At 38.3% G+C, this 14,815-nt stretch overlaps 2 protein-coding genes across 2 annotated transcripts; both read right to left on the bottom strand.

The window, feature by feature from the left end:
• Nucleotides 1-5,052: 5,052 nt before the first annotated feature.
• prph2a (peripherin 2a (retinal degeneration, slow)) lies at nucleotides 5,053-10,265 on the bottom strand (the record flags this gene model as incomplete). The annotated part of the gene is made up of 3 exons (XM_079261107.1): nucleotides 5,053-5,259; nucleotides 8,075-8,321; nucleotides 9,685-10,265. 3 exons carry the CDS (start codon nucleotides 10,263-10,265, stop codon nucleotides 5,053-5,055), a joined length of 1,035 nt encoding a protein of 344 aa, XP_079117233.1.
• A 2,682-nt stretch (nucleotides 10,266-12,947) lies between these two features.
• Nucleotides 12,948-14,301, bottom strand: tbcc (tubulin folding cofactor C). Its single transcript, XM_079261058.1, has one exon. It carries the CDS (start codon nucleotides 14,288-14,290, stop codon nucleotides 13,250-13,252), a length of 1,041 nt encoding a protein of 346 aa, XP_079117184.1. The 5' UTR covers nucleotides 14,291-14,301; the 3' UTR covers nucleotides 12,948-13,249.
• Nucleotides 14,302-14,815: the final 514 nt, after the last annotated feature.

Below are 14,815 nucleotides of genomic sequence, written 5' to 3'. Positions count from 1 at the left end.
AGACATTTTCTTCTTTTAAATAAATAAAGATTGCCACTGTTTGGAGCTTTAAGTTTATAATTAATTGTTTGTTTATGTCATTTATTTTTATGTGATCTGAAAAGTAACTATCAGATAAGAGTAGAAGTGTCTATAAATATTAAAGTACACTAACTATATCGAAACAGTATCATGAAAATAAACTACTACCAGTCATTTATTCCTGATCAATATTGTTCTTGCTTCCACAGTGAGGAAATGATTAGTAATACTGCCTTGTTAATATAAAAGAAAAACAACTATTTTTGAGAATATTTGACTTTGTTTCCCTCAACTTTTCTCTTATTTTTGATCCATAAATAATATAAATGTCTGACAATTTCACATGATCATATAAGAATAAAGACATTTTAGTTTTAATGATGAAAAAAAAACCTCATTGGGCCAAAACATGCAATAATATTAAAGGATTTTGTTTTATCTTAACAGGTTGTAAGAAAGACATTAAAGTTCCTGTTCCTTGTTGATATTTCAGCTGTAAGCAGGTTATCTGCTTCATGATAACAGTGCTGTACTTCTGGACATTTAAATGTCTGAGCCTCCCCTACCAACCACCACCACCCACCCTCCACTCTGCAGACATTTGTTGAGGATCCTGAAACAATAAGATGGTGTGAGGGCTGTATTCTTGCTCTCTGGGAGGTTGCAGCCACTCAGCCAGGAGAAATGTTACTGCTGAAGGAACAGATAGGTGTGAGGGTCTAAACTTAACTTGCTGTAAATCTCACACATATGAACACACACAGAGGAACGACAACATGTGTCTGCTTTGGCTTAAGCCTTTTCTCATGCACTCCAAGCCTTCCACCCAGTTTCTCTTTCTCGTCCACTGTAACGTACAAAGCATTTTTGCCTGGCAAAACTAAAGTGTGTGTGCGCGTGCATATGTGTGTGTCAGAGCAGAAGGAATTGTAACGAGGCAGCAGTGCTGGTAATGGCTGGTCAGCTGGTATGGCGAGTATTCAGTGTGGGGGCAGTGCATTGTCCTCTCATAGCTCCAACAATGCCCCTCTGAGCAGGCCACACATCTACCAGTCACGGGCCTCTCTTTCCCTCTCTGCCTCTGTCTCTGCTTTTCTTTCTGTCTGACATGTTCATTCAGCCCACACTGGAGTGTCAAGTGAGGTGTGTGTTTGCAGCGTCCACCACATCTGCCCAAAAACTTCAAAGTCACCCAGCTTGGGGATCTGTCTCTCATCTCATCACATCACACATTGCATGTTCTCAGAAATACATGAGTCAATCCCAAATATGATCTAATGTGTTTATATAGCCAGGTTTATTTATGGCCGATTTAAGTAATTCATGTAGCAAAATAACAGTATTTAGTAGATCCAGCTCGACCATCATCTGGATACTAAAGTTTTATATAGTTGCTTCTTGTTTTGTTGGTGGGTTTTGAAAACTTAAAAACATATGATGTGAAAAGGGTCTTAGAAATAGTTTTGCTGCTTTTCTTCATTTTATGTTGTTTAAAACTGTGATTTCGTAAAGTTTTGAACCCCTGGTTTTTAATGAAGTTATCTTGGATTCTCAGAAACCTGCACAAAACTAAATAAAGGAAAAAAAAATACATTGATGTTTTTCAGTCTTTTACAGATGACATACTTCATCCTTATCAGCTAATGGAATATATTAAGTCTCTTGAATAGTTTCCCAGTGCTTCAGGCGTCTTCTCAGTTAAATGCTTAATAAAAGTGACAACGTATTGATAAATAATGAAACTAAATGAAGTTTAAGTTTCATATACTGGATGCATCACAACTTGTTTGAATGAGAGATTGTTCAATGGAAATATTTACCATGTGCCACATTATGATACATTTCTAGCTACATTTTGGCTACACAGAATAATCACACTGACATTCTGTGACATTTTCTTTGCCAAACAGTTCATCAAAGATGTGGTGATCAGATCAATCAGATCGGGAAAGCCCTTATTATTCCCAGCCGTCATTATTTTGCCCTCTGATAACATGATGATTATGTGATTGGGGTTGAAAATATCATTAACAGAAGTTTTGAATGAAATGGATGAAGAGGATAAAAGTAAAATTAAATTGGTCTTTACTGGCAGGAACAGCTGCTGTATAACAATGTAAACACGCCCCCTTGTGGACATGTTGTCTAGCTGCAGCTGTTCCGACTCCCTCAGAGGTCCAAATCTATTCTAATTGAAACAAGCCACTAAATTTGTCACATAGTAGGGCTGGAAGATATTTTAAATCTAAATAAATCATTTTTGAGGAGACACAACCATAAAAGTTGCCTGTAAATATAAATAGTAATCCAAACACAATTTTTACGGTCACATAATAGAGTAAATCAGCTGGAAAACTAAATACAGATGAGATTACTGTTGGATGTTTTTAATGAATTAGATCAACTTGTAGCAGGGATTACCTGAAGTCACCAACAGAGAGCAGTCTAGTTAACGCAGAAGGCTTACAGGATTGTTTTCTGAAGGTGAAATTTGTCCAGAAACATAAATTAATGTTTAATTATTGTTAATTAATTAATGTTCAAAGCATTATCAGTGATATTAGTGTCTGAAGATACATCCCTGCTGAAGGAAAGTGGCTGTTTACAGATCATGTTAGTAGAAACAAATAGCTAAACAGACATAAGGACACGTGGGAGATTTAATTTATATTACCAACAAATAGTGTTTAAATAAAACCTTTATGTATTTTTGGCTTTGATTTAATACTTTTACTTCATACTGCACTGTATTTCTGCATTCTATACATATATTTTGCCACTAAAACTAAATTTCATGTTGCATTTTTTACAAATTAGTTTTCATAAATGTTGTCTCCATCTTAAAGAATGGCAACATAAAGTTACATTGCATATTAGCATGTTATTACAGTCATCATCATCATATTAGCATGTCATTATGCAGTTTTGGTAGACCCTATTCTGCATAATGGATATTCCTCTTAAAATGAAACTCGCACTCTTTCTTTTACTTTGCTTTTAACACAAGACTTCATGTTAAACTGCTGAACTTTCCCCTTTTACTCAGAGCTTGTGGTTTTGCTTCATGTCTGCATGTTTAGTAAAAAAAAAATCCCTAAAGCAGTGCCTCAAATTTTAGTTTAATCTTTCTCTGATTTCCACTTTCACTTGTTTGTCTTCAGTATCTCCTGCCTGACGTGAGGCCTGCAGCAGGACCTCACCTGCTCACCTGGTTGAGGGGCTCATGCTAATCTCAAGCCGATTAGGCTTCTTATCTACTCAGCACTGGTTATGTGCTTTGGTCCAACAAAAATACCACGCAGAGTTAGCCTCTTTACTGTTCCTGCTGACTCTCTGCAGCCTCCCCCTTCCCACCTCTCTCATGTGCTCAAAGTAAGCCACGTAGGCTTTGATATCATGGCTCCTCATTCCTCATGGTGGGAGTTTATGGGAGTGTGAGGATTTCAGCTCAGATGCACATGTTATTAGTGGATTGTGTCTCAGGAGGATGGATAAAAAAAAGTGCCTTTCTGGTTATTATTTATCAATATGTGGAATAAAGAGATCAAAAGATTTGTTACCTGCATGCTCTGAAGTCAAAGCTTGTTCTAGAGCAGATTTGAGGAACAAAAATCAATAAAAGGCATCAACTACAAAATTCAGTTTACCCACAACTGTTATAAAATTTAGTATGTTTGTGAATTCTTGTGATGTATGACACCCCCCCCCCCCCCCCCCCCCCCCACACACACACACACACACACAAACACACACTCACACTCGTACATTGAACATGTGAAGAGTCATCCCATGTCCATGTGAAAGCAGTAATGCCGTAATTGCCCTTATCCTGTTGACTTAATCAGGTGCACCACAGCACTGGCAGCACAGCTCCCTTCTTGATCTCTGATCTAAGTGACTCAAGGTTTGGACAACATAACATCAATATTTCACTGACAGATCTCATCTCTAAAATCCTTTATTCATTTATACAATTTTTTTTTTTTTTTGCTACACAAACACACAAAGCCAAAAGCGTCATTTGGAAAAAAGGATAAAATTAACTTGGATTCAAATAAAAGATTTAGCTTATTCCATTATCTTAAAAAAGTAATTTTTTTCTACACTATGTACAAAGACCCAGAATACATACATACAAATACACGCATGGTGTATGTGTCATTAGAGAGATACTAAATGCACAGGGGAAATGGCAAAAATCATAGGACAGGAGTCAGGAGCCCATAGTTAGCTGCCAATTTCCTCCACAGGTTTCAAACTGCCTCACGCATCTCTCCAGGGCACACCTCCTGATTCTCATACCTCACTCTTCAACCATGTGCTGCAACATTCAAACATATTTCATGCTGACTTAATTCAGAATTTTTACTCCTTCTCAGGAGCTTGATCAGGCTTCAAAGGTGGACTGGAGTACGAAACAAGTTGAATGAGGGGAAAGGTGGGTGTTTATCTGTTTACTTTTCCTATTTACAGTATAAGCTACATGTTATTTCATTATATACAGGTCAAAAAAGAAAAATAATGGGATAAATAATATCACAACACTGTGTTTCCTGGGATGTAAATATCTGCACCGTTGGCTTTCATGAGAGGGGGAGTTGCATAGCAACCACCATCCCCATAAAGCTATGCGTCAATAATACAAAGGAAAAAATTACACTCTTACTTGGTGAATGGAAAACACTTGACATTTATCAATCATGTAATTAATTTGCACAGTTGCAAAGAGACAATTAAAAAAACCAAACTGTTTGAGCAAATTTAGATCTTGAAGTGAACCAAAATCAAAAATCTGTATTTCTTTTACTCACTTTCTTTTTTTTTTTTTTTTTTAATTGGGAACATACAGACTTGTTTATTTGAGAAATCCATTTGCAAGAAGTCCATTTAAAGGGAGGTCATTGCCATATGTGTGTGTAAGTGGCATCTACAAAGTATATGCTGGCAGAAAGCAGCAGTAATCCTTAGTCCCTTGTTTTTCCCTCCTCATTAGGTGGGAGTGTTTTCAGTTTCTGCGATTAAGGGGTTAGCTCAGCTCACAGTTGCAACGCCTTCCTCACCCCCCTCCTCCACCTTGCCGCCTTTGCCCATGGCTTTCATTTTAGCCATGATGTCGGTGAACGTCTCCTTCACTGTCTTCTCCAGGAGATAGCCCTCACTCTCGCTCTCTATGTCCTCCGGGTTTGCCAGGGTGGACAGAGAGCTGTTGACATACTGCAAGCCGACAGTCACAGCAACCTGCAGGAGACAAGAACACACACATTTTTATATAAACAACAACATGCCAATTTTTAAAATGAAATTATATTTTGTTTGCCTGATAGAAAAAAAAAACTATTCACACTATAACAGATCTGTTCAGCGTATAAAGAAACTTGCTGCAGTGTATTAAAATAAGTTAAATGTTGCTTGAGCATAAAAATGAAAAATTATAAAGAACTTCTATATTTAACAGAGAAGATAAACATCTGGAATTTCACATAAAAAATGCACAATCTGCATTAAACTGATAGAAATGACACGATTAATGTCAAATCACATAAACGTGTAGTGCAGTGAAAACAAAATGATAGAATTTGCTGAAAACTAGAAATAGATGCTGAATATTCATTCACTGCTTTCAAGCTTTTGATTGATATAATTCTCTCTTTTTTAAAAAAAAATGAATAAATTTACTTAATTCGTTTCTTATGTTATTCTATTTATCTACTGAGTGAATGTTTTGTGGCGTGTCTGAGCAGCTGCTGTTACTGAAGTTTCTTCTGGGTAAATAAAGTTTATCTTGTGTTCTGCAAAGTGACACGAAGAAACTTGATATGAAACTGCAAATCTGAACACATCTCTGTGCATGTCTGAATGTTTGAGCAGGAATGCGGTATAATTTCATTTGCAATATTTCCTAAATTCCCAGTCGACCAGATCCTTAAGTTTCAGCCTTTCATCTAAAAAGTTAAAAAAACAGGTGCTGTAAATGGAAACATCACCTGAAGAGATAAAACTCCAGGAACTGGGTCTGTCCCTGTCACCTCTCATAGATTAACCCATTACTCCATCTCTGATGCTCCTATCTGTGTCAGCATAGAGAAGCTTGCATAACTCCTCTTGAATCTGGAAGTCCTCCAACTTTATGTCTGATCAGCTTTCATGTAGCTTTAAATCCATGTTTTTTTTTTAGGACAGAGGCTTTTTGCTGGATTTCTAGGACAGAGATGTTTGTCTTAATTGCTCAATTTGCTGTCTCTTTGAGGTCACATTGGAACACAAACAAGTCATATCATGATCACTATCACTGACTTCACAGTTGTTTGTTCCAGCAAGCAAAATAACTAAAATTTTCTGGCAGAACCGGAGGAGAGAGTTAGAGAGAGGAAAGATGCCATGCGGCCTCAACAGGATTACTCTTTGGGTAAGAAGTTGGTACAACACTTTGTTTGTTGCATGAGCATGCATGCCAAGGGACAGGAGGAGCGATAAATTGGTGATGAGGATGCAGGGGTTTTGGAAGGACATGCATTAAGTAGATAATACTGACAGCGGGGATGGAGTGTGGAAAAAGTGAAAAGGAAGGCATGCCAAATGGGTCAAGGCTTTGCATGTTTATACACCTGACTTCTTACCACTTTAAAGAGTCCATGTAATAATCATGAACAGGCTAATTGTTTATTTTTGAGTTTTACTTGCATTATCATGAACAAAACATGACTTTTCTCACACTGAATATTGCTGCAGCATCTCTTGTCAGAATCTTTCTGGAAAGAGTTGATGTTTGTTTTATGTTTTATGGCCTCTTTAAGGCCCGCCTCCTGAACAGGCCAGTCCACTCTGGTTCAACCAGTTGAGGGGGAAGCTGAAATTGTCTTTAAGGCGATGACCAGTTCTCACAAACCATGAGGTTATTACAATCTTTTATCCGCTTGAACTTTAGTGTGTGCATGAATTGCAGCATTCCTCTCCTAAATCGTGCATTGCAACATTCTCCCATTTGGGATTGGACTTACATTGACTATATGGATGACAAGTTCTCACACTTGTAAGTCCAGATTGTGCAATTTTCAAATGCATCAGCTGCACTTTCCACAGCAGGTTACAAACATCTGAAGCCACAAGCTCACTTTCAAACAACTCTTAAACACTTCAGGCACCTTAACCACAATCGTACTTGACAAAAAGGCAGTGTTTATAAACACAAACTAAGTTTGAGGACAAACAAACCCCTCAGCAGGAAGGGAAGAGCGTTGGTTGCCATGGAATCATTTTAGACAGTTCATGTACAGCATCTTTAGGGTATAGAAAAAACTTCCTGTGGTTTGGATTTAATAATGAAAGAATGAGGGGAAAAAAACAAAGCACTTCACCAAAAACATCTGCAAACTCAAACAGTCTTTTAGATTCTTGACCTTCAGATAGGAACACACTCCCAACAACATCATGAAGATAAACTAGTTGGTTAAATGCTTTTAAATGATGCACATCATTATATGTCCCAGAACAAAATAGCATTGAAGGTACACTCAGTGGTAGACTTATTCGTGTCCAAGAAAACATTTTGAAATGTTAATTTTTCATCCTGCACTTCAGGCCAATATTGACTTTGCATCTAAATTAACGCTTCTTGAACTCTGAATTTTGTAGAGCTGTTACAGCAAACCTACGAACTGCCTTTTCGCCCTAAATGCTGTTGTAGAAAATCTAAATAGTAACACTGTAACCATCATTTCATGGGAACTTGATATTGTTTGTTGTTAGGGGAGTGTGGACCAAGGTGTTCCACAGGGAAATTCAGTAATAGGTATGGTTCTTTACCAGATATGTGTTTGTTGACCTAATGATAAACAACAATACTTCGACATTCATGTAAAATTACATGGAGTCATCATTGTCCCATTGTTGTAAATGCTGCAAACCTGACATGTAACACAGTTGTGAGCCGTTTCCATATGTTTCTCAACCCATACAACTGTGTAAAACAAGCCTAAGTGAGTTTAGATCAAGGTGGGACATGATGAAATCTCAATCTCTTTAGTGTTTGTGTCGGTGCCTCTGTGGTCCTGACCTCCAGCATCGTGACCAGCACCACCAGGGCACCGATGGTGTTCATGATGCCTCCGTAGTAGGACAGCAGGGCATCACGGCAGCCGCGTTTCCACACATTGAGCTCCTCTGTGTAGTGGTCGTAGCTGTAGTGAGCTGAGTTGTTGGTCATCTGGATCTGGATGCAAGGTCTTGGGGAGCTGGGGTTACAGCAACTGAATGGCACGCCATCCATCAGGTACTGGCCATCCACGTTGCTCCCAATGCGACTGAGAGGATGAGGCAAAGTGGTGTTAGTGTCATTGAAGTGAGAGTCTGCGACTTTGTTATCTATCTTGGATAAAGCTACAGGGCTTGTATTGTTTATAGCCATCAAAAGTGATGGTGTTAAACTTTATAGGGTCACGTTGTCCAATCCAACCTCACACTCAACAGACAAAACATCAAAAAGCTTTATAGTGTTCAAAATAAGTTGGAAAATTATTACAGAAATATTCATAAAATTAATTATGCTAGCTTTTATCCCTTTTATCAACATGTTGTCTTGTGTTTACCACCTGTGGAGTTTGAGGAACTGGTGTTGTAGAACATCCCAGCACCTGATAATGTCTTTATTTGGCACTGAGGCAGTCACATTGCAATAAGTAGCAAAGTAGCTACCTTAATGTGTATATCTGGGTCAGCGCTCAATTTGAGGAGCTGATCTCAGCCGTGATTGATGGTTGTAGGTCAATGGAAAGACAACTGTGATTGGATCACAAAGCATCCATGATTTCCAGTAACACCACCACCTACTCAAGCCCAAAAATAATAATGCCCCAGAAAGCAAAGAACAAAATAAAAAAAAAAAAAAAAAATAACTGAAGTGAATAAATAAATACTATGACGTAATGAGAAGTTCTGGACACTAACACTACTTGTCATTTTAAAAACTGATATTTAAATATAAAATCATATTAAATTACATATTTAAACATGGATTAAATAGACTTGGTATGATTTTCATTTTAATAAAGTAATAATTTAATCACTGCTCACTTCTATAACATTTATTGTGATGTATGTATAGACACTTATTTGGTAGTTATGTCTTATTTTCCTTCTTTCTTGTGATGTGGCAATCTCAAGAAGATGTTGTTTAGCAGCGCCACTCCTGGACAGCTGCCAGGCTCTCTGCAGATTGGACAGGACATTTATTCTTGAAGGACGTGTAATCCCGGAGATTAAACACTAATTATGTCCCAGCCTTCAAAACTTTCCTCTTCACCATTGTTTGCACAAAGCTGAACACAGATTGCCAAGCCGTAATAAAATCACTTTCAGTTCCACAGGTGTCACTTTGACTGTCGTCTACCTCTTCCAACCTCTATCTTTAGTTGTAGCTGTCACTATTTTGGTGAAGGTAATCCTGAGTGGAGGAAAGTGAATAATGCACCTGCTCCAACCTACCTTCATCACAAATCCACTCATATTCAACTCTGAACAGAACACACCTGAACCAACCCAACCTTCCTGCCTGCAACTTGAATTTTAAGGCTGAAAAAGGGGCTCATTCATGGTAAAATCACATGTTAATGATCAGCTTTTAAAGGACTAATATGAGGGATTTAGCCTTTAATCTTTGCCACTTACTCTTTGACTTCCTTAGCGCTGAAGTCTAGGTAGCGGTTGCTGACCCACTGAATCTCAAACCAATCTCTGAAGTTGTCATTTCCGCAGCAACGAAACTCCATCTGCATCAAGTCTAGGGTCCTCTTCATGTAGCAGCGTCCCGGCGTGTCCGTGTCCTTGTAGAACTTCATGCCGTTTCTCAGCCCCTCGGCCAGGGTGAATTGTAGAGGGATCCTCATCACGAAACACAGCAGGGCAGTGGCGAACAACAGACCATTGAACACCACACAGAACACCAAGAAGGCCTTCAACATGGGCTTCCACTTTGCAAACTTGATAGGGTCCAGAGAGTCGTAGCAGACCTTACCTCCAAAGGCATTTATGCCACAAGCTATAAGACCCATTAATATCAGCAGATTGGGCAAGAAGTGGCTCTCATTGTTGTCCATAAGTTCTGATCGCTTTCGTAGCTCGATCTTAAAGAATAGGCCCAAGCTCAGCACTAGAATGCCGGCCAGGACAGCAAACCAGTACATGAACCAGACTGTCTGAGCGAGCTTCACTCGCTTTTTCAGATCAAACTTCACCACCATCAAAGCCATCGTTCAGGCTGTGTCGTGTCCTTGCCTACGAAGAAGAGAGAGAATTGGTCTAGAACTCCAGGAGCACCAAGGTTTCCAGATTCCTTTACTTATATTAAGTTCTTCTGCGATTCTTCTCTCCTTGTTTCTTTAACAGCTTATCCTCTGGCTGGTCCAATAGGACAGGAGAGTCAGCTCAGCATGGAATCCATCCCAGAACAAAGCAGCAGAAAAGAAAAACTCAGGTACACTCTTTAGTAGCAAAGGAATCTTATTTCTTCAAAACCTTCTCCTCTCCCATTGCGCCACAAATTTCAAAGGTCATTAAGCTGGAAATTTTGACTGCTTTTCTTGAACACACAGGTGAGGCTAACCGCAACGTACAGTCCTCTTGGAGAGGTAAAAGATTGCCAAGGAGCCTCATGGTTAAACTCAAAGTTGCAGTACGTCATGCTAAGCCCCTGTAAGCGGCCTGATCCAATTTAGGGAAATCCCCCCCACACAAGATGAGCCTGATTGTAAGCCGCTGCCAGGGGACGTAATTGGTTTGAGTGTTCACATGGTCGTGGCCACCTCCTTGCAACACACCAGATGACAACTGACAAAGATCATGGACATGACAGTTGAGCTAAAAATGACACAAACCCATTCACAGACATGGGGTCCACATGTCGAACGCAAGGCGGATGTCTTCACTTCCAAGCAAATAGGCTGAGTTAATGAAACCTCAGTAACCCATTAACAGAAACACTCTGAGACTCACACATAAACAGCCTGAGCACATCTATAACTGTCATTATACGGCACTTAACTTTACTCCCGGTTACTGTCACCTTTCATCTGTTATTTTCATTATTAAAACTTGCAAAATAGCAAAACTCTACTCCAAAAACATTTTATTCACAAGTCTCTGAGTTTGTATTTGGCCTCTAAGAGCAAAGATGAACAATTTCTTATGACTGGGCTGAAATTTAAACTATACATATTTAACTGTAATGATTATTTTCAGCCATGGATTTGTAGTTAAATATTTAAGGAATTTATTGAAACAGTCTTATTATTTAAATATTGGCTTTCTAAAATTCTGCTAGACATAGTGATATAGATTAAAAATATCAAATATAAACATCTACATGCTTTGAGATTCAGGACTTTCCTTTTAAATTATGGAAACTACATGGAAACTTTTATGCTTCATTGATAATTCCTGACTTTTAGACATTGAATCTGAATCTATATATTCATGATAACTGCTTATATTTTTTACTGGCAGTCAATTTACAATGACAGTAATATTTTTCATTAGTATTATATTAACTTTAGTATCTTCTTTCCTCCTTTTCTCTATTATCTTTTAGCATCTTCCATTATCTGTTTTTCACCTTCCACTTCATCAGGCAGACCTGCAAAATGTAATGCAATAGAAAGTTTGATGCCTATGACAAAATGTTTGTTTAACTGTTATACAGATAGGAAATCTAAATAAATGAGAATATATCCAGATCGACTGAGAAGTGCAATCAGCAGTGTCCCAGCGGGTGGTCGGGATGACAAACACAGAGATACAGTGATAAACCTTAAAGTCAGCTTTATAAAAATACATCTTTTCCTATTAAATAAAACAACTTAACTTATGTCATGTTGTTTTTTTTTTTATCTACATTATAATTTTCTTTTGGGGATTAATATAATGGTTAAACTGAAATTCTAACAAAAAGGTCACATGCCAATAAACATGCAACATAGTTGTAGTAACCTTGTCGAGCAAACTAACTAAATTTTAATAAATCATATATTTCTTTTACTACTAAAATACTTGTTTACATCTATACATTGATGGCTTTTGCTTTAAACGAAAAACATTTTATGCAATTTAACAAATTTAAATGGCAACTATGGAATACAAATTAAATGAGTCTATATCAAGAAAGAAAAGTTTACTTTTTAATAACATCCTTTTTATCTTGTGGACCCATTTTGTTACTGTGGCGACATGCGTTTTCTTGTTAATTTGTGCAGTTTTGTCATTGGACTGAAAGAAAGGCATCATTATCAGGCTCTTTATGATAAAGGATAATTATATTCATTTAGTTATTGAGGAATAACAGAACAATTTTAATTTGTAGAAAAACAAATTTGAAGGTTTTTCCCTTTAATCACAAATATCAGCATTCTAGAACGATAAATTGTAGATTTCACCTTGTGGAAAGTATTTTCTAAATTTAGATGTGCTTTCAAAGACTGACAAAAACTCAAGAGTTCCTTCTCGTAAGAGATCATCGTGGTTGATGAGATTAACAGAACCTTAGGTGCACTGGTAATTGAGTTAGTATACCTGAACAGTGAGCAACACTACATGTTCACACTTAACTTTTCTGTAAAAAATAAATGATCCTGCAGATTAATCATATGATCACACAGGTCAGATGATACTGTTGGTATTGCTCATGTTATTGGAAGATTAGGCACCATTTACTTTTTGCAGGTTGCAGGATGGATTCAATAATAATGAGAAAAATCCAGGATAAAACTAAAAATAGTTTGTGTTTTCTGGATCCTACTAAAATGTCTTCAAAGGGAAACAAACTGGATTATCAAGCAGAGAAAATTTGTGGGAAAAAAATGGAGGGGAAAAATAAAAATAGCATAGCAAATACTCTTTATTTATTTAGTTGTAAAGTATCTATAGCCACAAAGGTCACTTTACAACTGAAAATAAAAATGTCAGCTTTATTAATTAATTTAAAACAGCCATTAGACTTCAACTATTGTCAATTAAAACTCCATTCTGGCGAACAAGTAGATGAACTTCATAAATACAAGCACAAATTTGATTTCAGACACTAGGGAAATTTACTTAAACAGTGCAACTTCAGGCTTTAAAACTGATTTAAAAAAAATTAAATCTAGTGATCTTAACACAATAACAGATGTTAAATGTCCATTTAGCCTGAAGCAGTTTGTGTAATTATTTGACAGCCATGCCATTTTAACATCTAAAGGCTTTAAATCTTTAATTCTGTGTCCCAGGTGGTTATTCTCTCCTCCTCTGGAATGAGAGCCCAGTTGGGAGATGGCGTTCCCGCAGCAAGCCAGTTGAAATCATCAACTTGGCTCCAGTTATTTCTGTCTTTGTCCAGGCCAGACACAGAGAAGTCCTCCTCCAGAGTGGGATAAGACCAGGAGAATGGGGCAAAGCTCACTCTACGGCAGTCTTCGATGATGGCCCGGCTGGTGACGTGCAGATACACCTGAGTATCGGTGGTGTTATGGGTCCGCAGCTGTTGACATGGGAAGGCCAGGGTGCTGTTCCTGCAGTAATCTATGAATACAGATGTGGAAACTGGTCCACACAGGATCTCACAGCTGTCAATATGTTTTAAGTGCAAGGTGCTGGGGGACCCAAACAGACGCACTTTGCAATTGGTTAGATGAGTCAAAAGTACATCTCTGTTTTGGATTTCCTCAGCTGTCTTAGTTAGAAACTGATCACTCATATGGGAGAAGCTGCACTGCTCTGAGGCAGGACCTCCATCCACCTTAGTGATACCTGGATTTGAAGGCGTGACAGTGTCTGCCACTTGTAAAGGGGCTTTATCTGCTCCTTTGGTGCGAGCTCGAAAGGCAAATTTCTTTTTGGGAAGAGCCTCCTCTCTGGTTTCATTGAGGGATGTGTGGAGCTTCTGAAGGGCAGCTTGGGCTTGCCGTAGTTCATACGGAGTTAAAAACTGCATGCTGTCGTTTAAAAACTTCTGCAGCATCAGGGTTTTGGCTGTTGCCTCCTCCAGTTTTTTGGTAGCCACAGCCCGGTCATTTCCAGCGCAACTGGACAGCAACTCTTCAACACATGTCCGCTCCTCGTTGAAAGTGCTGGAAAAATATTCACCCTTCTCCTCCGCCACAGACTGGCTCTGTTTGGCTTCCTTTCTCCGCTCGACATCTTCTAACCTGGCCTGATTACGTTTCTGGAGTCGCTCTTGCACTTTGGTTGCACCATTTTCGCTATTAAACCCATTTTCTTGGTTTATTTCTAAGACGACGTCCATGTTTACGCCGACTTTCAATGCGGAAGTGGTGACGTCAGTTTTCTTCTTCGTTTCTTTAATACAAGAGATTTCAGTCGACACTGCCGCTGGCTGAGTCGGAGGTAATATTTGCTTTGCGACGCTGCCAGTGATCACCAAATCACTTCCTATGAAAATCAATGGGATAGACCCCACCACTGGATTGCAAATTTTAGATTTTGCTTCAAGCTGATAAAAAATAGCTTTTCATGGGAATAATAAAGATCTAGGGCTGTGTTTAACCCTTTATGGGGGCAAGAGACTATTTTGTGATCACTTTGTTTTCTTTCATATTCAGCATGAAACTTTTTTTGTTTTTGTTTTGTTGTTAATGTAACAATAGAATGGAGGTCTTGGTTTCATACCAGAAGGACAAATTTTAGATTTAAATTTCTAATTTGAAGGTATTTCATTGAGTACCCTATATAGCACAGGTGTCAAACTCCAGTCTTGGAGGGCCGGTATCCGGCAGGTTTTTGTTGTCTCCATGCTCCAACACCTGATTGA

Source organism: Telmatherina bonti, assembly GCF_933228915.1.
Source record: "Telmatherina bonti genome assembly, chromosome: 21".
In the NCBI taxonomy this organism is placed as follows: Eukaryota; Metazoa; Chordata; class Actinopteri; order Atheriniformes; family Telmatherinidae; genus Telmatherina; species Telmatherina bonti.
This window is presented reverse-complemented; position numbering and strand designations above follow the sequence as displayed.

Coding starts and splice junctions, on each gene's coding strand:
- tbcc (XM_079261058.1), bottom strand. CDS start 14,290: ATGGACGTCGTCTTAGAAATAAACCAAGAAAATGGGTTTAATAGCGAA.